This window comes from Notolepis coatsorum (genome assembly GCF_963971535.1).
Source record: "Notolepis coatsorum genome assembly, chromosome: 5".
Taxonomy (NCBI): Eukaryota; Metazoa; Chordata; class Actinopteri; order Aulopiformes; family Paralepididae; genus Notolepis; species Notolepis coatsorum.
This window is the reverse complement of record NC_140169.1, coordinates 122,094,859-122,118,800: the sequence shown is the minus strand read 5'-3', so window position 1 is coordinate 122,118,800 and position 23,942 is coordinate 122,094,859. Positions and strand designations below refer to the sequence as shown.

At 44.0% G+C, this 23,942-nt stretch overlaps 2 protein-coding genes across 4 annotated transcripts in view; one reads left to right on the top strand and one right to left on the bottom strand.

The window, feature by feature from the left end:
• amd1 (adenosylmethionine decarboxylase 1) overlaps nt 1-14,479 on the bottom strand; it is a 67,272-nt gene extending 52,793 nt beyond the window's left edge. For all 3 annotated transcript variants that reach the window (XR_014619733.1, XM_084315142.1, XM_084315143.1), the window contains exon 1: nt 14,183-14,479. Coding sequence is in view for 2 of the 3 variants with exons in the window: in XM_084315142.1 (XP_084171268.1) it covers nt 14,183-14,292 (110 nt within the window). In the remaining variant the exon portion in view is untranslated. The remainder of the gene's footprint in view (nt 1-14,182) is intronic.
• An 838-nt stretch (nt 14,480-15,317) lies between these two features.
• The window catches only part of LOC311228327 (cyclin-dependent kinase 19-like), a gene marked incomplete at both ends in the record, with an annotated part of 184,626 nt that continues 176,001 nt past the window's right edge, over nt 15,318-23,942 (top strand). Inside the window, 1 exon segment of the mRNA XM_084314236.1 lies at nt 15,318-15,445. Coding sequence (XP_084170362.1) covers nt 15,318-15,445 — 128 coding nt within the window.

Here is a 23,942-nt window from a genome sequence, read left to right as displayed (position 1 = left end):
CAAAAACTGAATTTCAGTCCAGTTTCTTAACTATTAACAGCGGAGCTGTTTTGTAATCTTCACTCTGCAAGTAAATGATTTTTCCGGTTCGCGCACACACACATATTATTAGGGGCAAATACGGGGGAAATGCTCGCACTGTAGAGCATATATATAATTAGTAAACTGTCGGGGGCTTTTATTGCCCCCCTTAACTGATTTCCGAGGGCATTTGGTCAATTTTCGAGGGCATTTTGCCCCAAGCCCCTGTTAATTTCGAACCCTGTCAGGAGCTATCAGTAGCTAGCCAGTTAGACAACGCCTCATGTATTAAACTAAAAATAGTTGATTGTGTAGTTTTGTTTAAACAGTAACGTTAGCTCGGTAGCTCACGCGCGTGTAGCTTATTGCCAGCGGAAGAGTGCAAGAATGCTTCCGCATTCGTCACCGCACGCCAGTACGGTAATGCGCCTTTCCTTTCGCCCCGCTCAGACAAATGCATGTAGTACATTGCAACACAACGCAGCATTTCCGCGTACATTGCAACGAATCACTTGGAGTTTGAAAGTGATATCAGAAGAAACTACTCAACCTCGGCTGTCTTTAACTATGAGTGAACACAACGCATTGTAACGTTAACGCAGCTGTCAACTGTACTTTACTATGGAATACATGTATTATTATCGCGACGCGTCGTCAGACTAAACAGTGTTCTGGATTTTCCTACAGTTAAGAGTGTTGTGTTCAGTCAGACAGTAGACAAGTAGAGGTTGAGTACTTTATTATCTAAACATGGTAAGTTAGAGTGTTGTGTTCACTCATAGTTAAAGACAGACGAGGTTGAGTAGTTTCTTCTGATATCACTTTCAAACTCCAAGTGATTCGTTGCAATGTACGCGGAAATGCTGCGTTGTGTTGCAATGTACTACATGCATTTGTCTGAGCGGGGCGAAAGGAAAGGCGCATTACCGTACTGGCGTGCGGTGACGAATGCGGAAGCATTCTTGCACTCTTCCGCTGGCAATAAGCTACACGCAGCTCACGCAGGGAACAAAATAACCACACGCCAATGGCCTGTAGATTTAACGTCGGGCAACTAAAAATAATAGCTCTGCCCACCAACTGGCGTGTAGTTCATATCGATACTCCTATTTTGAAAATCCTGTGCGGGTCTCATTTCCGCCCCAAGCGCAGCTCCAGTCATAATATCTGGGCTCCGGCAGCTAGCAACGTTCAGGTTCATACGATACTCTTATTTTGAAAAACCCTGTAGCAACTCCGCGAGTCATACGATATCCGCCCACTCCGTGTTTCTTGAAAACAGAGTGCTTCTGAAAGCAGAGCAGCGTTAACACAGCAGTGCGCCTACAGACTCAAAATAAGTCTGTGGTGTTTTTTCTCTTCTCACAACGAGTCAAATGCATCTACATGCTTTGCACCGTCGCCATTCCTTTATGCCCACATCGCCCGAAATTAACGGTTATGTACCAATCACTACAGCGTTAACGTAAGCTAACAAGCTAATCCTGATCAGACGAGGCAGAGACAGTGAACAGCAGACAGTGTGGACTGGGGAAAGGGAAATGGGGGGGGGGGGGGGGGGGCACTGAGGATGGACAGATAATGTTGATATTCAAATATAAAAAAGTTTCGAGAGGAGTGGAAGTTTGAAGACAGACTACAATATGATGCGGGAGTGGCGAGTTGAAACAGTGTGTGTGTGTCCCGACCCCACTTCTATGTTTCAATAAATTATTTGCATTTAAAACTATTAACGCTGACTCATTCCTTCAGTCCACTCAAAATTATGCTAATATTCCTTATGTTGTTTATGATATTAATTGAAAATAGCATACGAGAGTATTATATAGTAATAATAACACATGGCGATATACTAAAAAGCTATTTATAATTTTTGGCTGGTAAAAAATCTGCCCGGCTGGTAGTTTTTAAAATCTACCAGCCAAATGGCTGGTAAGTCAAAAAGTTAAGTTTGTTCCCTGCGTCACGAGCGATAGCTAGTTAGCCAACGCTAGCCAGCACTTGCAAAATGAATACCAAACTGATTATATCAGACGGAGCTATCAGTAGCTAGATAACATTAGACAATGCCTCATGTATTAAACAAAAGTGAATAGATGACTGGGCCATTTTGTTTAATGCTTGTTAAATGTTGAAAGAGGAGCTCTGAGGACGGTGCTCATGCACTCGAGGGTTTGTTCACAATATGCCACGGGTCTGGGAGGGGGAGGAGGAGGAGGAGGGGCAAGACGGTCAGCAGAGTGTGGCTGTGAGAGAAAAAAAATCCTCAGTCCCCGTTTGCGTCCCAGCAAAGATTTGTCCGTCCCAAATCAATATTTGATCGTCCAGGGGACGACGGGACAGTTAGTCTCGAGCCCTGGTGGTAGCGCCCGGCGGTTACCCCCCCCCGACCATTTCTTCTTATTATTATTATAAAAAACAGCGGTGATGCGGTATTCAGCTTAACTCTGCGGTGCGCGTGATGCAACAGCGATACCGTGGTAATGCGGTAACCGCGGCAGCTCTAGTCTCATGTATTACTGGGTTAGGACATTTACTGTACATTGGAGGGGGTTGGGTTAGGACATTTACAGGGGCCAGTTTCGAATTGCAGTCTCCCGTAGGTGCTCCTTGAGTGGTTTTAAAAGTGGGTAGTGATTAGAGATGTTCCGATACCATTTTTTCCTTCCCGATCCGATACCTAAGCTTTTGGTATCGACCGATACCAATCCGATACCAGTGCATACATTTAAGTATTATATAAATTATACTTTTTTTTTTTTTTTTTCAGCTACAGATACTGTTTTATATATACTGTTTTTTAGTAATAACTAGAAAGTAATTGTATTTATTAAACAGGTGATTGTATAGATTAAACATAAGAAAATATTGTTTGTTTCCTGTTGGTTGTCAGTTAAGGCCATGGGTAGGTAGGGAATTTATTTAATTTTTTATTTTATTCTTTCCCACGGCGACTATGGATAGGGAATTTCTTTATTTAATTAAAATGTTCACAACAACATGGATGCATGTACTCTGCCAGCATGTTTAATATCCATAATACTAAAGGTTTGACTAAGATGTCTATGAAACTTTATTGTAAAAAGAAGAAAAAAAATCTAACTCTTAAAATAAATTGGGTCGCACCTAAATTGGCAGGGTCGGTCGGCAACTGGAAACAAACTTCTTTTAGGCCTTAGTATTAGTATCATTAATCAACGAGTATGGGGCTGTGGCACTGCAGATATACCCTACTCCAATGAGTTCACCCACAGATCCGCACGGACGTTAGACGTTGTTGCACTTGCTACCCAGTCTGTTAGCTAGTAGCAGATGCTCTGGCTAGTAAACAATTATGTTGTGATTTTCGATGCAAAATAAATATTCAACATTCTCTTTTGAGACTCCGCCTCAGACTCTTATCCTTTGGCACTTGGAACTTGCTGTACTTTGCTTGCAGGTGTGCAGCCATTATTGCTGTATTATGAATAGCACCAACTTTAGCCAATGTACCGTTATCAAGCTAAGCTAGCTGACCTAGCTCGTCTTCCCCGCAAGGTTTTCACATTGACATTTGATAACGTTAGTCAGCTAACGCTAGTCAGTAGCTACTTGACTTAAATACGATTCACCGTGGGTGCATTATTGTTGATAGACTGACAGTGTCAGGGCCTGGAGAAAGGACAGGCGATCATCTGATTTGATGTAACGTTAAAGCGGATGTTGTTCCAACTAGCTAGCTTTTCAGCTAATGCTATAATAACACCAGCAAGCAAAACACATCCGAGCTTCCCGTCACACCGCTCTGTCGGGGACAATGGAATTTAAGAAAGTGTATCTGCTGTTAAAATGACAAACAGCATCACACTTTAAAGTACGTTCATTTTATAATCCTCACTTCATTTTATAATCCTCACTCTCCGCAGGAGATAAATGACGTCATGAGATCGGAGGCTCGACTTTCGGCGTACTCGCCGATACCAGCATTTTAGGCATTTCCGATACCGGTACAACTCTAGTAGTGATTCACATTCCTTTACAGCTGTGGGTAGGCCGTTCCACATTGATGTGGCTTAATTGCAAAACGTGTTTAGTCCCTTGTTTGAGACGAATCTGGGTTTAACATGATTTGTGGAGCTCCCTCTGGTGTTCGTGGTATTCACTGACCTTTGGGAAGTATTTTGACATGTACATGGGTACCTTAGTCGTGTAGTGTATCTTGTAGACCAGGCCCATTGCAAGTTGCTGTACTCTGTCGTCTACTCTAAGCCATCCTAGGTTGTCAAAGTGGGCAGGGGTGAGGTGGGTTCTAGGAGTAAGGTCAAGCAGTAGTCTGACCAGTTTGTTTTGTGATGTTTGTCATTTAGTTTTTAGTGCCTTTGAGGTGCTTTGGTACCATGACCTGCAAGCATAGTCGTAGTACCCTTGAATGAGTGCTCCTGCCAGAGTCGTCAGGGTATTCTTGTTTACCAGAGGAGATCCGATACAAGAATCTAGTTCGTTGGTTGACTTTTATTACATTGGATGCCATTTTGTCACAGGAAAGATTTGCCTCTAGGATGGAACCTAGGTATGTAATTTCATCTTTCCTAGTCACAATATTGTCACCCACTGTAACTGAGAAGCCGTCGGCCTTGCAGAATTTGTTATTTGAACCGAAGAGAATGGACTCCGTTTTACCCAGGTGTAATGATAAGTTTGTTGTCAGCGAGCCAGGGGCAGATTTTGCCTAGTTCCGAGCGGAGGGTTCTCTCAACCTGTAACTTGTTCTTGTCAGAGACCAGCAGGGCTGAGTCGTCCGTGAACAGGAACAAGTTGCAGTCACAAGCTGACGACATGTAATTTACATAAATTAGGAACAGTAGCGGTCCTAGTATGCTTCCTTGTGGAACACCACAGCTCACTGGGAGGGGGGGGGGGGGGGGGGGGGGGGGAGATAGGGTACCGTTTACCTCAACCATCTGTTCTCTCCCCTCCAGGTAGGATTGCATCCAGCTCACTGATAATCAAAACCAATTGTTTTTAGCTTGTCAATCAGAATGTAGTGATTGACAGTGTCGAAGGCCTTTTGTAGGTCCAGGTGAGGGGGGGGGGTAAGATGGGGGAGGGCGGAAGTGTTGTGGGTAGTGATGCACGACATATCGCCCGCCGATTATCGGTCCGATAAAGATAGGGCCGATATATATAAAAAATAAGTCATTATGTTTGAAGTCTCACGGTGTTCCATTAGACAGACCAATTGAACACCACAGATACCACAAATTCTTCTACTCAAGAGAGACATCGAGAGGTTTTGTTTCAGAATTTTATCATCAATTACTAACGTCCTCGTATGAAACCCTCCAACTTGACTCTGTCTGGAGGAGGGATATACCAGACCTGGAAAATGACTTTGATTGGCAAGGAGCCTGGGCAAATGTCCGACTTACATCAAGGAACCCGGATCATCAACAAATCAATCTTAACTATATTCACAGGACATACTTGACTCCTATAAGACTGTGCCGAATGGGGCTCAAACAAGATTCCAAATGCACCCAATGTACAAATGGGGACGAAGGGACATTTATGCACATGTATTGGGACTGCTCACCAGTTAAGGCATTCTGGAAAGATGTGACCCAACAAATATCAAAACTCGTATCTTGGAATATACCTGTACACCCCTCGGTATTGCTGTTGAATGATGTTTTTGAGTTTGCAGTGAATCCACAGCTAAAGAGATTGGTTTTATCGGGTATCACAGTAGCCAAAAAGCTGATCGCATCACGCTGGTTTCAACCGGAAAAAATGTGCCGTAAAGTTTGGTTTCTTACATATCTCGATGTAATTTACCATGAAATATCTACAGCAAGAATTCTGGGTCTCAATGAATCCAAAATGTCAATGTGGTTAGAAGTGGTGGAGAGAATAAAAGCTAGCTTATAATGGTAGTGTCTGGTTAGGTGCGAGGGATAGTGGAGGTACTTCTCAAGGTGGGGTCCGGGAGGGGGGGTTTCGAGCTGAGCATACGTATGTAGGGTTTTTTTTTAGATAACAGGTATTATGGGTATATCTTATATAAAACAACTAACCAAAATGTGATCTCATTGGATGTGCCCTGACAATTAATGCTTGTATATCTTATCGTGTGTTGTCATGTTTGTTTATATGTTTGTTTTAAAAAAGAATAAAAAAAATAAAATACAAAAAAAAAATAAGTCATTTCTGAAAGTAAGTTACAAAAGTAAAATTTTAATTTTTTTTTTGAAAATAGCTCTTTATTTGATTATGATAAACTGTTTTCTATACAGAGATATCGGTATCGGCCAGAACAGCAATATTAATATCGGTTATCGGCCACAATTTTCACATCGGTCAATCACTATATGTGATGTATTGGGTTTGAGCCTCTTGGTTGCCGTAGTTTAGTGATGTCACACTAGGAACTGGAAGTCAAGAGTTGTGGAGTACCTGGAGCCCGATGCATAAGGCAATATATATATATATAAATGAACAGCCAATAAATGTGAAGTTATCTTTGAACCCCTGTTGTCAAGCCTCGTCAATATAACCCTTTCCTCAATAATGGAACTGGTGTCATGGAGTCACACTGCTGTGAGCGTTTCCAGGGTTAGCGGCTAACGTTAAGGTTTTACTGCGATGTGGACACAGGAATGGCGAGGATGCCAAGCATGTTAAGACACATTGGACCCGTTGCTCACACTGGTCTGTCTTATGAGATGACAATTGCATGTCATTGAAGGTCCGTGCTGGTCTGTCTGTCATAATCGAGCACCATTGAAGGTCCGCGCTGTGTCTATAATGAAACGACAATTGCCTGTCATTAGAATTCAGATTTTTTTCTAACTGGGCGGGTCTTTAGGTATGGAAATACGGCACGGATTAATCCAATGAGAATCGGTAATACAGACATAATTCAGTCAATACCCTTAAAAGTATCCATAAATGTGCGAATTGGCTATAATAGTCATTTATAGGCCTGCTATTCTTTTTTTTTTGATTTTTTTGATCCACTTTTTCTCCCATTTTTCCATATTTTCTCCCATCCCAATTTCGTATCATCCAATTCAACCCTCCCCTGTCACGAACGCTGTTTCTTGCCTCCCACAAGCCGGCTGCAATGTGGACTAAGTCATACATAGCACAAGTCCCCTCCGGTACTTGAGGTAACAGCAGTCGCATCTTTTCACCTGCGCAGCTCGATCTCTCAGTGTCGAGGAGTAACGCGTGGGAGGCTCACGCTGCCCCCGACACTTCCTGATTCTACTGCGCAGGCGCACCAACCGACTTGTAGGAGTCGCTTGTTCACAACGTTCGATCCCCACCCTTCAGTTTTCCCTCCCCGTAATACGGCCAATGTGTATTACTGCGGACGACCAGCCAAACTGAAAAACAATGTGGAGAGCTGGATTCGAACACGCGAATCCTAGCGTCTCCACACTGGTGGCGAGTGCCTTGCCCACTACACCACCTAGCCGCCCATTATAGGCCTGCTATTCTATAATAATATTTCAAATTGCATTGGTCCGGATGGGAGAATTCAGTACTGCATCTACAAAACAGTGTTTAATCATCTTCCCTTTATTAATTTCCTTAGATTTTCTGTACACGTGGAGGTACTGAACGAGCTCAGTGGCCGTTTTTAATGTCTGGTCATTTTTAGCATCACTGTCAAAGATGCAAAGAAAAATCATAATTCATATTCTCCTTTATTGCATCACAATTTAAGCAAGCCTAGTAATAGACACAATATTTCTGACACTGGGAATACATTCACTGAGGTCCATAGATGTCCCTAGATACCAAGAACATGCAAATGGACCTAGAAGTAGTCAGTGTTTCCTAGGCCTGCCGCGATAAGCAATAAATCGATTAATTGCTGCGATAATTAAAATGAATGCAATGATTTTGACGGGCGCGATTAATTGCTATTTGCGCGTTTGTTTTAATGAGGCGGAACCAGTGCCCCTCAGTCACTGTCCGTGTTGGGAGGCGGGCCGCTGACGTTACTAGAGTACAGCACGGGAGCTCCGTGGGGCAACGCCACATAGACATTTCTCAATAGTGTTGCTCCTTTTAACCAAGTAGCATTATTTGTAGTGTAACGTTAGCTATTTTTAGACCCAAGTAGTTACTCGCTACTGCCCGGAGAAACTGGACTGCTAAATAAAGATTAAAGATCTAGCGTTCGTTGATGCTCATTCAATGCTAACAACATTAGCTACAAACGAAATACAACGTATAGCATAGCTACAAGTACAACACAGAATAACGTTAATACAATTACATGCATCATTGTTTACAATTAACGGGTGGGGCTAGTCAAAGGACTGGACACGGGGACAAGTTAAACATGAATTAATTTATTATAACACTCCGGTAGTTTCGAGTCGTGCTGCAGTGCTTACGCACCACAGCTATTATATTATATACTGCTTTGACGCTTCCTCCTCATGATTGATTGCCTCATGATTGATTGCCTGTAGTAGCTGCATCTAACGTTAGTAGCTCACGTTAAAACTAACCTAAAGTTAGTTGTTCACCAACAATTTGTTTTATCATTAGCTCAAAAACATCATATCATTAGCCCAAGTTGTCGGCTCATAGTTTCTGCTTAGGATAATCACAACAATACTTCCGGTCCGGTCGGTGGGCTTCAAAATAAAAGTCTAAACACCGGAAAAGACGGAGCGGTGGGCTTCAAAATAAAAGTTTGGGGAAATAAATTTCAAAAAAAGAATTCTCTAACCGGTCGCAATAATATCGCTTATCGCGATATTTTCGGGGGCAATTAATCGCCCAGCTAAATGTGTTATCGTGGCAGGCCTAGTGTTTCCCCTGAAAAAAAATTCAGCAGCGGTGCTGTGCCTCTAGGGGGGTCCGGGGGAATGCACCCCCGGAACTTATGTATTTTTTACATTTTAAAGTTAAATGCATCAATCTGGTGCACTTTGAGAGCAAAATAAAGAGGCTAGATCTATGATGAACTTTGTGCTCAAAACACAAAATCTACTAGACTGCAGTGCTTTCTCCCTGCAGCCTTTTCCTCAGGTCAGTCTTTTACATTAAGCACCCCCCACAGCCGCTGCTGAATGCATATAGGGGAAACACTGGAAGTGGAGCAATATTCTATTTAGTTATGTATTTTAGGCGGATTTTCAGAAAATAGGGCTCCGGTCTTAAAAGGTTAAGATTGACTTTAGATAGTAAGATAATTATGCTCTGAACTGTGGGTAAAAGAACAAAAACAAAAAAACATGGCCACCTCTAGTGATCAGTTTTGAACAAATACAAGTACTAACAATATAAAGCATGCTTACTGCAATTTTAATTAAGGTTTAAAAGAAAACGGGTGTGAGAAATAGAAATACATCTGGTTTGGTTGCTTAGCTTTTACGACAACTAAAGCAGTCTTAACTCAGGCCCCGTTTAGACGGAAACGCTAGCAGGTGAATCCGCAAAAATATTTTTTCGGATGTGCCTTTTGTTTATACGGAAACTGCGTTTTTACGGGGTGAAACAGCAAAAAAGTGAGACTACCTTCCAGGGTGGAATTCCTAGAAACGATAAACCATTGCGCTCTCATCTAAACTGTCAAACCGCATAAAACGATGACGAAAGGGTTGTCAAGGCTCTCGTCGCGTGTACTGCTTACATCACAGGCATGAGTCAGTAGCCTAGAAGCGTAAACAAAGCATGTCTGATTCTATCCATGGCGATCACCTGAAGGCTACATTGGCAGTACTTTTAAATACACAAGAATCTGTCCCGCGGCGTGACTGGACCCACTGTCTGTGAGTGACTCTGCTTGGTCCAATCACATTCCCCACCCACAGTCTGCGAATCAGAGGCAGAGTAGGGCGGGTCTTCACAGCACGTCATGTGACATATGCGCCAATCGTGTGACAGCGGGGCTCAGTCGTCTGGAGTCGTTACAGCCTCGTCTGCACGGAGAATTCCATCCCAAAACGATAGTCTAAACGCAAAATTAAAAGTGAAACCGTAAGACGACTTTTGCGGTTTCTGTTCAGACTCTCTCCGTCTAAACGTAGCCTCACATTTAGCCAGGGGGAGGCTGGCTAACTTGTCTGCCTCAAAATAAGTCTCTCTAAATGTTTATGCAACAGAAGAATTTCAGACCAGTCTAAGGCTTAGATCAGTCTTAAACTACGTTTATGCAACTGGTCCCATGTTGTGATTTTGAATTGTTCAGCCCTACCTGCTGATGCCCAGCAGGCCTACAACAGGACAACCCGTAATATTTATGCCCGACAGACAAGTCACCTCTGCCCAGAAGGTCTCAGCTGCTGGACAATGCCACAGCATATGTAATAAGAGTACCAACAACAACTTATCCACAGCCATGCCAGCATTTATCTGAGGAGATTGGGTTGTTTGGGTCTATTCTACACAATGAGAAACTATTTTTGCACAGATTATAGATCAAATGAACATGAACCCTGAAATGTATATTATGTTATATTTAAAGTGCTATATTTCACATCTACTTTGCCTTCACAACCATAGGAATGGTTAAAGTTCAAAGTCAAAACAAATTGTGCGGGGCAGAAAATGTGGCAGGATATTGTGGATTTGGGTTACAGATACTGGCCCAGAGCCCCTGGCATTCACCGCTCACTTGGCAGAATAAAGATGGGAGGTTGGCACAGTCACTACAGCTCGCTGCTCAACAACACACAGGCTGCTCCCCCCCCCCCCTCTCTCTCTCTCTTCCTCCTCCTCCTTCGTTCACCACTCAAGGACAGCTGCAGTGCCGAGCCGGCCGCGTCACGCTCCCACTACAACCTTGGAAGGGCAGCCTCAGAGGGTTGAGTGAGCGCATGCGGAGCACCCATTATGGAGCAGACTCTAGTAGCCAGAGACTGAAGAGCATAGGGCTCAATAGGGAATTTGCCAGTAGTGGATGTTGCGCAACGCCGCGCCACTGCGAGATACGACACAGGGCCACATGAATTACCTTTTGCTTTTTAGTGGTCCATATTTCAAAAAGCTTTGTGGCCCTTTTGAATGAGAAATGTGCCTCAGGGCACCTGGTTGAGAACCCTTTAGAATTGAGCCTCCAGCCGTGGGTGACCGGCCTCTCCAGAAACAGATGTGTGCCGGCGCCAGACAGGTTATAGGTTCCGGCAGGTGAGGCAAATCAGAAAAGCACAATTACAGTACCAAATATGAATGGTTACTGCGGCTGGTAAAGCACTTGGCTCAAGGTTGAGCCTAAAAAGGCAACAAATGACCCAACTTCTACATGAAATGAATCACTCTTCCGGTTGATGGATACAGTATTTCTTTGGCTTGTTGTTGTGAATAGCAAATAAGTTAAAAGCACCACAAGATGGACAAGAATAAGCTTGCTTTTGAAGATTATTCATAAATCTAACATGATCACTATCACCAGTGCCACTAGGTTTGCCGCAATACATCATAAACAAGAGCTATTGCGACATCCTGACTTCATAACAGAGCGAGACGGTCACCACCGGATGACTGTCAGCGCAAGTCTCTAGATGTCTGGTCAGGTCACATCTCAGTGTGAAAACGGACACCGAGGCTCAGGCTATTTCTGGACACCCCAGTAGCATCCACTTTCCAAGGAAAAAATGGACACCGGGGGAAGTCGGATTATATGGCCCATGTGAACGACAGGCATTTCTTCCAAACCGAGAGACGGAACAAATAGACACAAACAGGGGGTGGGTCTATAAAGCCAAGGTGACGAGATACTGAAGTGAGCCAGTCTCCCTTGTGTAGCAGAAATTCAATAGGACAGTTTGACATAAAAACAATCACTTGTGGCAGACAGTAAGCGGCTACAGAGTCATGGAAATCTGGCGGAGGAGGAGGCGAGAGGTAATGCAAGCGAGACCCAGATTTGTGAATCAAGATGCCCTTGTGGACTTATTTGGACATTGGCAGACATCCAGCAGCCCTGATCCACTGACAGTGTCTCGCTGAGCCGTTAATCTTCCCTGGCTGAAAATTAATACCAGTCGTCATTCACTTGACTGGCCACACACTCCTAAAACCAGCTCCAGTGATCATGTTAACGACCAGAAAACGCAGGCTTCTCCTAGTGTTGGCAAGTGCGGTCTTGAAATCGCGACAAAGAACGTCGAGAGTGCAATTAGGCGGATTTAAGACTAAGTTAGAAACGCTCTCAAAAGATCTAGCCCGATCTCAACCCAATTAAAAATTATAATTTTGCTTACTGGTAAGAAAAAGGTAACCATACCAATTCAACCAGCTGTTGCCATCATAAAGGCAGTATTTAATCAATGTATTGCCCCCCAACACTGTGCCCACTGTATACACAGAAGACTTCTGTATACTAGAACTCGGATAAAGGCGTCAGCTAAATGTAATGTAAATGTAAGACAATACAAGTCTAGTTATTAGTGTACCATCAATTTTCATGTCTCAATTTAAACTAAATATACTACACTCTTATAGTATATGCTATGCCTAAGAACAAGTTGCTAAAAGTGTGTAACAACTAACAACCAAGACCAAAATAGCCACAACAGGCATATGGGGGGTCCTAGAAAATTGCTAAACATGAATCACCAAAGCATTTAAACAAGCGATATAAAACATTAAACATCCAGCCAATCAGATTCATAATTTTGAGAAAGTGCTGCTCTGCTGTGTGGTTGAAAACGTGACTCCAGGGAGAGGCCAAGTAGTCCTTATTAAATGTATTTACAGGACACTTTACCTTCGACATATTTTAATTATAAATGAAAACCACTAAAGAGAGTTGAATTTACATTAGCCGGAGTATCTATCTACACACAAAAAAAACATTATTTGATGATTCAATGTCGCTTCCTTCCCTCCTTTCTTATAACAACGTTACAACCTGTCGGGTTGATCATATTGAGGTGCAATACCTTGCCCTCACAAAGTCACAATGTAGGGTCTCTCTCTAGTCTGGGGGGGGGGGACCCTTTGGCAGTTTCCAGTGGCTTTGACATCATGCGTCGTCTCATGCTGTGCTGCAGATACTATCAATCTTGCGTGCCATCACGTTTGATTGATTGAAAACTTTATTAACAGATTGCAGAATGGGTACAGTACAGCTCAATACATACAATTGTTAAGGGGATGCAGAGAAAGACTTTTGATCGCCATTGTGCCACCGGCAGCATGTAAAGTGGGTAACTAACGTGGAGACCACGCGGTGACTAACTACCACATGCTGGACATCTTGCAAAGCAGGGCCCCGACGCTACCAGCTCGAGCATGACGCAGAAACTAAACCCGACCTTCAAGACTGTGTTTTAAACACAACATCGTCCCAACTATAACGGACGGAACAGTGGTTCACAGAGCCCACAGCATAACCACACACTTCTCCACGTTAACTAGCTGTTCGCAAACAGGAGTGTCGTTTTTACAAAGACTGCAGGAATTATGAAGTATTATAGCAAAGTGTGAGCGGAATAATAATAATAAAGCCCGCGTACTAACGCTATAGCAATGTCTGGCAGCTCAAAAAAACACCCATTAAAAAAAAAGGACAGACAACATTATTAGCCAGGAAAGAAAATCCAAATGTAATTAGACTGAATTGGATGAGTTTGTCAAATGTTTCACAACAAACATGCGCTGTTGTTATTACAAATAACAGATGGGATGCCTAAGGTTAACAGTCGTTAGTTAACATTAGTATGTCATTGACGTTAATTACAAACAACAAACGGGGATGAGCAACGTTAAAGTAGACAGGTACTAGCTAGCGTTGAGTAGATGTGTAATGCTAACGTTAGCTCGCTGGATACGGATGAATGAAAGAATGAATGACTCAGCTGCCAACATGTACCGCTGGGCTCCTGTGGGGGACGATGGCCATTTTAGAATGACGCTGTGTGTTCAGGCCGTCTTGCTTGGGGCAAGCTAACGTTATGTGTTCTTGGGCCGGGGGGTGGATGGAAGAAACATGGGGGTAATAGTAGCGCCGACAAGCCAAACAAACCATCAAGTACAACATTTTAATGGCGTTATTATAACCAATGTGTCAAAGGATGCATTTTCCAATCCACGGGGCGCAGATCCGCACTAACTCCGTGTGGCTGACTGTCAAGAGCCGGGAGGGACGGTCACTTATAGCTAAGACTCGCGGGAGGTCAGCAAACACCCTCGCATCACAAAACACACAAACCTTGGGATAGTGCGGAGGTCCCCGGTTCCTTTGGTCTCATCCTGCCGGGAGAACCACACCTCCAGTAGCTTCTCGGTCCCTTCGAAGAAGTGTGCACCGTTCTCCTCCATCGTGAGACAACAAGACACCAACAGAAATTAAAATGTTGGTTCGCTAAAGTTTGACTGAATTAGTCCTTGCTTGATCAGTATAAGTTATTAAGTGCAGTCCTTTAGCAATCCAGGTGTAATTTCTTGGTTTTTACCGTCTTCCCTTTGACAGAGAATACCGTTAGCGAGTGCTAGCTAATATCGCCGGCCATACTGTGGAAAGCGCCGAGGGAGAGGCGCGCGGGGGTTTTATTCACCGGCCGTCACGCGTCAGTCGCTTATCGGACCAATAGCGTCGCTGAGCTCTTGCTTGCGGAGCTAGGATTGGCTGACACAGCTGTCACTATCGGGGGAGGGTATCTCACGTGATGATACATTAATGGCCAGTAATTACATTTTGTTCTACTTCTATCATACATGACTGCATCAACGGTGCCTCAAGTTTAGGAAATCAATAGATGACCATAATATGACCCTAAAACCAAAGCGAACCTCAATGATACAACATCTTATTATTACAATAGCAGGCTACTGCTATTTCATTGTTTGACTTTGATTATAAGCGTTCCCAAGAAATCAGATTTAAAAAAAAAAAAACTTAAAAAGCAGAGATGACAGAAGCAAGCCCATCATGATCATTACAGGGCTGCACACGCCGGGATACTGGGTCAAACTTAAACGGCGGTAGACCAAATGTAAATATTTGCGTATTATATAGCACACAATCTTTAATCACCGATCCCTGCATTTTTGGATAGCGTTCGTGATGCAAAGTGCAGTAACTGCAGCGCGAAATGCGGCTTGTAGTTGCTTAGACCTTGTGTGTACCTACAGGAGAATGGAGCTAGTATTATCAAAAACTACCTTCCCCAGCAAGCTTTGCGTGCCAATTAGAAACGTCAAAGAGCCAGTGAACATTAAGCGGAGCAGACCAAAATCCCAAACAAGGAAATGGTGGGGGAATAAAACGTCCAGATTATTTAATTAATGCATGTAATAATTAATATTTAATTTTATTGTAAATTAAGACATATTTATTTGTTCAAATGGATTACGACTTCAAAACAAAGCTTGCGACCGAAAGGGAGAGGGTAGAAGATCTGTTCGAATATGAAGGTTGCAAAGTGGGTCGAGGCACCTACGGGCACGTTTATAAAGCTAAGCACAAAGACGGGTAAGATACTCAGAACGTTATTGTTTACTGAAAAAAAAACTGATTGCAGACTGCATTTTCAAGACGCCATCCCATTGTATGTTGAACGAGGAATTTATTTGCACCTCCCTGAGCGCTACCCGTGAGTCTGTGTTTTTGTTTTCATGTACAGTCAGTACGCACTCACTCACTTACAACGATCCTCCCCCAAAACAACACGGTGCTGTTTATTTTTGACAGTCTCTTCATGGGAATGGTTGCAGCTTGTAGATTGATTGATTGATTGATTGATTGATTGATTGATTGATTGATTGATTGAAAACTTTATTAACAGATTGCAGAATGGGTACAGTACAGTACAGCTCAATACATACAATTGTTAAGGGGATGCAGACCAGAGAAAGACTTTCGTCTTGTTTACACACTGTTTACTTGTAGTAGCCGAACAGTTACGAGATAATCAGCATGATCATACTTGATGGTATTTTCTAAACGTATATAGTCAAGTAAGCAGATCTGTCTGTTATGGCATTTGCATTAGGGCAAACTTTTCAACCACAGTTGCCCTTTAATCTTGTTTTGGTGATACTCCAACCACGAAAAAAGGTTATGCCAAACAATGCCTGTGACAACATTTAATTAAACAGCAGACTGTTGCACATTTGTGTTCTATTATGACATTTGTCATAACAGCATCCCAAATGGCGTTGGAACTATGTAATACTCTATTCCATAATTTAATTTTATACTATGAACAATTTCTCAAATCCCAAAAGGTAGGAATATACATTTCTATACAAAAGCAACGTATCTCAATGAACCTAATCAACAAAACTGCTCATCAATGTTTAAACAAAGGAGTTTATAAAGTTTATGTTGTCTTGACATTTGGTGTGGTTTCAGCTGGGAAACCGCCAAGTTGTTTTATTTTGATTGTACAACAGCTAGCATGCATTTTGACCCAGTTATAATAAGGCACAAAGAGGATAAAGTGAAACATGCAAAGGAAATGTGTCAGTGCTTTACACTTCTCCAGGGGGATCTTCATTTGAATTATATCGTTAAATACCATGTCAAGACAAATAAAACGAGTTGAATACTGTATTATAAGAGAAACTGATTGCATAATATGTGGTAGAGAAGAGCCTCAGCCAGGGCTATGCAGCCAGCTATGGTGGTCAGATTAGCACTGACATTTTAGTCCATACAATTTCAACTTCAAATTTCTGATCACTTAAATATGTAAAACGCAAGAGTGTTTGGAACACAAATTATAGACCACTTAATTGTATTTAAAAGTGCAAATTTGATCCAGAATACACACTGTGTACTGTACATACTGTGGCATGGCGGCTTTCAACAAATTAGCAATTTATACCCACTCTCTCTTATTTCTCAGTCTTTTTTCTCTCTAAATGATTATTTGACAAGTTGTTTTCTCCTTACAGTTTGCAGATCTACAGTATACATACATATTATGCCAATCTCTTTCTCAGACAACTGGAATCCACCCACATCAATTAGCCTAATACTGTTTTGTCAACAGTTGGAATAATTTTTTAAAATAAATAAACATTTTATTTAGCCAGATAAAACATTAAGAACAGGTTTCTTATTTACAATGTCGATCTGGTCCAAGAGGCCCCAACAGGAATACAATATATATTATATATTAATAATAAAATACTCACTCAGTGGGTCCAGTTAATAAGGTTTATTAACCAGATCAATCAAATCATTACAACAAATAGAGAGTATGGCTAGAGATCTCACCCAAACGGACCAGCTCCGTCAGTCAGGTAAAACCAGGTGAACAAAGGGGGAAAAGGGGGGAGGTTTGGAAGGGAGGGGGCGTTGTTACAAAACAGGTTTAGAGGTCTCTCAATATCATACACATAAACAAATAAACACATGCACAGCCTATGTACAAAAAAAATAAACGGGAGGAGTAGGGTGGGGTGTGTGTGTGTGCGCGAGCATGTGTATGCAAACAGATGCGTGTGTCTAGGTGCGAGTATGAAGATGAATGAGTGCTTGTATGTTGTGTGTGAGAGGGTGTGTGAAACTGGGGTATCAGCAAGAGCAAGTTTAAAGTTTCTTTAATAGTTGTCATAAAATACAGAATATTTGTCCATGAAATGCTTTTTTCTGTATGAGCTCCTGAGAGTGTGCTAGAGATAAAATAGATAAAAAGTATAAAATAGACAAAGTCAGAGTACGTAAACAAAAAGTATTCAGTCAATCAATATATACAATATACAATACAGAGTAAAAAAAAGAGTAACAGTGAGGTACAATGCAGCAATGGGATCAGGTACAACTTAGGGTAAGGTGCAATGAGGTATGAGTTGTAGTGCAAATCTCTTTGTTAATAAATATAAAGTGTGTTAAAGTGTTTAAAGTGAGTAGAGTGGGTGTTTACATTTACATTTAGTCATTTAGCTGACGCTTTTATCCAAAGCGACTTACAAGTTCTGTACGACAAGCCATCAGGAAGGGCACAACTCTATCAGCTGAGCAACAATGTTAGTACGGTTAGTTAGGGTTAGATTTTTTTTTTTTTTAATTCAGATAATGGTTGAAGAAGTGCGTCTTTAGTCGACGGCGAAAGATTGGACGTGATTCGGCTGTCCTAACTGGGGTGGGTAGTTCATTCCACCATTGTGGGGCAAGGACTGAGAATAGGCGACTTCTCTTTGATGACCCTCCCGGAGCTTGGATAGGAGTAGGTCTGAGGCGGCCAGAAGATGCAGAGCGTAGGGGTCTTGAGGGTGTGTAGTTAGAGACCATTGACCGGAGGTAGGCGGGAGCGGTTCCCTTTGCCGCACGGTATGCTAGGTCGAGGGCCTTGAAGCGGATTCGTGCAGCAATGGGGAGCCAGTGCAGGTCCCTAAGAAGTGGGGTGACATGGGCCGACTTCGGTAGGTTTGAGATCAGGCGGGCCGCTGCGTTCTGAATGAGTTGAAGAGGCTTAGTGGCAGTGGCCGGGAGGCCAGCGAGCAGTGCATTGCAGTAGTCGAGGCGGGAGATGACTGTTGATTGGACGAGGAGTTGGGTGGCTTCTTTTGTCAGGAAGGGGCGTATCCTTCTGACGTTGCTCAGGAGGAATCGGCAGGTTCTGGTCGTCGCTGCGATGTGAGCAGAGAAGTTCAACTGGTCGTCGAGGACAACACCAAGGTTCTTGGCGGTCGGGGACGCAGTCACAGCTGCATTCTCGACTGTGATTGAAAGGTCGGTTAGGGGGGAGGATTTGGCCGGCAGGTGGAGCAATTCTGTTTTGCTTAGGTTCAGTTTGAGGTGGTTGGACGTCATCCAGGCTGAGATGTCGGACAGACAGGCCGAGATCCGCACAGAGACGTGGATATCTGAGGGAGGGAAGGAGAGGAAGAGTTGAGTATCGTCGGCATAGCAATGGTAGGAGAAGCCATGAGACGTGATAATGTTACCCAGTGATTTAGTGTAGAGGGAGAAGAGAAGGGGTCCTAAAACCGAGCCCTGGGGGACACCCGTCCGCAGGGGGCGGGTGGCCGACAGGGTCCCTCTCCATGACACTTGGTAGGAGCGGTCATTGAGGTATGATGACAGCCATGTCAGCGCAGAGCCAGCCACTCCCATTCCTGCGAGGGCCGCAAGGAGGATCTGGTGGTTGACTGTGTCGAAGGCTGCAGATAGATCTAGGAGAATCAGGACAGAGGAGAGGCCTTTCGCTTTTGCTAAGTGAAGTGCCTCTGTGACCGCAATGAGGGCTGTCTCTGTGGAGTGACCAGTCCTGAAGCCTGACTGATTAGGGTCTAGGAGGTCATTCTGTAAGAGATAAGTAGTAAGTTGGTTGGATACAGCACGTTCAAGTGTTTTAGAAAGGAAGGAGAGAAGAGAGACAGGACGGTAGTTGCCTATGACAGTAGGGTTCAGGGTTGGTTTTTTTATGAGCGGCGTGACTCTGGCTTGTTTTAGGGAGGTGGGGACCACCCCCGAGTTGAGTGAGGAGTTGATGGTTGCAGTTAGGAATGGGAGGATGTCTGGTGCTATGGTCTGGAGGAGTGGGGAGGGTAGCTGGTCCAGCTGGCAAGTAGTCGGACGGTTTGACGTTACCAGTGTCAGGGTCTCTGCTTCTGTAATGGGAGAGAAAGATGACAGAGTGAAGGATGAGGTTCTCGATTCAGCATTTGGAATGGGTGGGGGTTGGGAGAAGGAGCTGCGGATGTTCTCCACTTTTTCCTCAAAGAAGATCGCAAAGTCTTCGGCAGAGAAAGATGAGGGAGGGGGGGGTGGGGGGGGGAGTGAGGAGGGAGGACATGGTAGCATGCAGTTTGCGAAGATTCTTGGCAGAGGCCTCGATCCTATGGTGGAAGAAAGAAGCTTTGGCATTAGTGATGGTTTTGGAGAATGTTAACAAGAGGTTGTGATATGTGTCGATGTCAGCAGTGAGGCGTGACTTTCTATACTTCCTTTCAGCTGCTCTCAGGACCTGTCTTTGTTCTCTCACTGGATCTGTCAGCCATGGACTGGGTGGGGAACGGCGGGCAGGTTTCTCAACGAGGGGACAGAGCTTGTCGAAGGAGGTTGCAAGGGCTGAAAGGAGGGTGGAGGTTGCCATCTCTGTGGAGAGAGCAGAGAAGGTGTCACTCAAAGGTAGAGCGGATAGTATGTCAGAGGAGAGGGTGGAGGGGGATAGGGAGGGCAGGTTGCGTCTGAGTGAGACTGTTTGAGTTGGGGTGAAGACCTTTCGGTTAAGCATGAGAGTTAGTGAGAAGGATATGAAGGAATGGTCAGATACATGTAGGGGAGTTACCGTGGTGTTAATGATGCTGGAGTTACGGGAAAATATGAGATCCAAGGAGTTGCCTGCTTTGTGGGTGGGAGGCATGGCAGTGGGAGTCAGGTCAAACGATTGTAGGAGGGAGACTACTATGACTGACTGAGATGAGTCAGGCAGGTTGAAGTCGCCCAGTAGAAGGAGAGGGGTACCATCTTCCGGTAAGGAGCTAAGAAGCATGTCCAGCTCATCTGTGAAGTGATCGAGCGGACCTGGAGGGCGGTAGAGTGTAACAATGGTGAGATTGAAAGGATTAGAGACAGATACTGCATGATATTCGAGAGAGGAGAGTGACAGTTCTGGGAGTGGTGTTACGTTTGTAGCCCATGAAGGAGATGTCATGAGGGCAGTGCCTCCACCCCGTCTGGAAGGTCGAGGTGTTAAAGTGAGTGTTTATTTAAAGTGAGTGTGGATGTGTGTGCTGTGAGTGTAGATGATGGGTTGTTAAATAGTGTCTTTGTCGTAGGGCTGGACGGTATGGTCTAAAATGTATATCACGGTATAATTTGAAGCATAGACGGTAACGGTATATATCACCAGGGGCGGACCTTCCTACAGGCGATATAGGCGGTCGCCTAGAGCGCCACCCAGAGGGGGGCACAATTTTTCTTTTTTTTTTTTTTTTTTTTTTCGCAGTTTTGGCGCCCCCCTCTATATCTGCAACCATTATTTTTACATTAAAAAAATTCTAACATAAGGGAAAATGAGCCAAAAATCTAAAACGGTCGGTCGGGGGGGGGGGGGGGGGGGGCGCAGTGGTGAATCTCGCCTAGGGCGCCAAATGGGCTAGGTCCGCCCCTGTATATCACAGTATATTAATTTATCTTAAAATGTCGACAGTAAATGCTTCTGAAGGGGTAAAACACTTGTATGGCAGCTATTACTGTACTCTTGTATTACTAGGACATATTTCACCTAGTACAGAGGTATTTTAAGAACATTTATTGTGCAAAAATGCAATAGAAAAATGCAAAACCTTTTCTCAAGTTACTTCCATCTCTGAAAAGCACTTTTTTCATGAAATACAATAAAATCAAGCGGCACAAAGTGAAAATAAAAACTACAGCAGGACAGGAGGTTTCTTTCCCTCAAACCCAATAAAACTCCAACATAACTTAACTTCAGTGTACATGTTTGACAACATAGAGAGAGAGAGCGAGAGAGCGGGATGTAATAGGTTTGAGTTTGAGGTTTGAGCGTCCTAAGTTGCCGAACTTGCCGTAGTTGATGATGTCACACCAGGATGTCATTGTCAACACAGAGTTGGAAACGAGAGCAGCCCGATGGATAAAGCGATATAAAGAAACAAATAGCCAATAAATGTGAAGTTATCTTTGAACCTCTGTTGTCAAGCCTCATCAGTATACCCCCCCCCCCCCCTTTCCTCACTAATGGAACTGGTGCCGTGGAGTCACATTAGAATGAAAGCTTAGCGGCTAACGTTAGCCCGTTGCTGCGCTAAAGCAAGTCTCCTCTCAGCCTTCTTAGCCAAATTGAAATGCCAAAACTATAAGGCAAGGTCTGTGAGCAAGTGGATAAAAACTCAGTACAATTAAACACTATGCAACGACCACTGCAAACGTTGAGTGAAACGTCAAGTAACGTTAACGTCATTGCTACTGCTGTGACTAGCTGCTCTAGTCTACCGGTCACAAGGTATGAAGGTATAGTAAAAATCCATACCGTAGCACAAATTCATACAGTTTATACCATATACCGTTTATACCGTCCACCCCTACTTTGTCGTTGAGCATCCTTATGGCCTGAGGATAGAAGCTCCTTCTGAGTCTCTACTGGCCATGAGACTCCGGTATCACTTGCCTGACCGCAGCAGTTCAAAGAGGCAGTTGTTTGGGTGACTAGAGTCTTTGATTATTCTCTTAGCCTTGCTCCTGCAACGCTTGTTGTAAATGTCCTGCAGAGTGGGAAGTCCACCTCCAATTGTGCGTTCGGCTGAACGGGCCTCTCTCTGTAGCCTGCTACGGTCTTGTGCGGTGCTATTTCCAAACCAGGAGGTGATGTTACCAGTCAGGATGCTCTCTATTGTGCATGAGTAGAAGTTCTTGAGTATCTTCTGACTCACTTTGAAGAGGCGTTGCCGTGCCTTTTTCACTACACTGTCAATGTGTGTGGTCCATGTCAAGTCCTCGGATATGTGGACTCCGAGGTACTTAAAGCTGTTCACTCTCTCGACCGGTGCCACGTCGATGCTGAGGGGGCTGTAGTCCCTGGCCCCCATCCTCCTAAAGTCCACAATCATCTCTTTTGTTTTGCTGACGTTCAGGGAGAGGCAGTTCTCCTGACACCACCGTGCCAGATCCTCTACCTCTTCCAGGTAGGCCCTCTCGTCGTTTGCAGAAATCAGGCCCACCACTACTCTGTCGTCAGCAAACTTGATGATTGTGTTTTTGTTCCGCTGTGCCACACAGTCATGTGTGTACTGCGAGTAGAGGAGTGGACTCAGAACACAGCACTGGGGGGCCCCTATGTTGAGGGTGATGTATGAGGAGGTGCAGTTGCCTGCTCTCACCACCTGGGGTCTTCCTGTCAGGAAGTCCAAGACCCACGTCTTGGACCTACGTCTATTCTGCATCGAACATTGTACATATGTCTATACTGAACACTGTGACCTCATTTTCTACTTCTAATTTACATGCTATACTATGTTATTTGATACTATCTTGTCTAGCACAGTCTCTGGAGCGTAACAGTAAGAAGCATTTTGTATGAAAGTATTCTGTACTTCTGTATGACAACTATTAAAGAAACTTGAAATTTGAACTTGAACACTGGCAGAGGTCATAGTTCAAGCCCAGGTCCCTGAGCTTGGCTACGAGTTTGGAGGGGACTATGGTATTGAATGCTGAGCTGTAGTCAATGAATAGCATTCTCACATAGTTCCCCTGCCTCTTGTCCAGGTGTGATGCTGCTGTGTGCAGCACATGGGCTATGGTGTCCTCCGTGGACCTGTTGTGGCGATATGCAAATTGAAGGGGCTACAGGTTGATGGGGAGGGAGGAACAGATTTAGCCCTTCACAAGGCTGGTGTTGTTATTCACAGCCTCAAACCTTGCGTAGAAGGTATTGAGTTCATTCGCCAAGGAGATATCATTGTTCAGCTTGAGGGAGGTGCCTTTATAATCTGTCATCGTTCTGAGGCCCTGCCACATACCTTTAGAATCAGCCTGTTCAAACTGAAGTTCAACCATATCTCTGTAGCGCCATTTTGCCTCTGTTACTATCCTCCTTACATTGTATCTCGCCTCCTTGTGCTCGTTCATGTTGCCTGTCACGAGCCCGGCGTTAGAAGCTGAGGTGCGCGCTTTCAGAGCCTCACGGACGGATTTGTCTACCCAGGGCTTTTGGTTTGGGTAAACTCTAATTGTGGTAGAGGGGATTGTTTCTTCTACCAGAGTAAAAACGAAAGGCACATCCGAAAAAATATTTTTGCGGATTCACCTGCTAGCGTTTCCGTCTAAACGGGGCCTCAGGCTGCAGCTGGTTTGAAAGCGAAAGTAAACCGGCTTCTCTGCTGGCTGTGGCTCCAGGGGAGTTGAATAGTTCTGGCTCTGCTCGTTTCTTTTCTATCTTTTGGCGCTTTTTTGGTGGACAAACCACAGCAGTGACTCGTGACTGGAGACTAGCTCTGCTAACACACATAGCCTACTGTGTACAGACGGTTTCAGACTGTATTTTAAATTA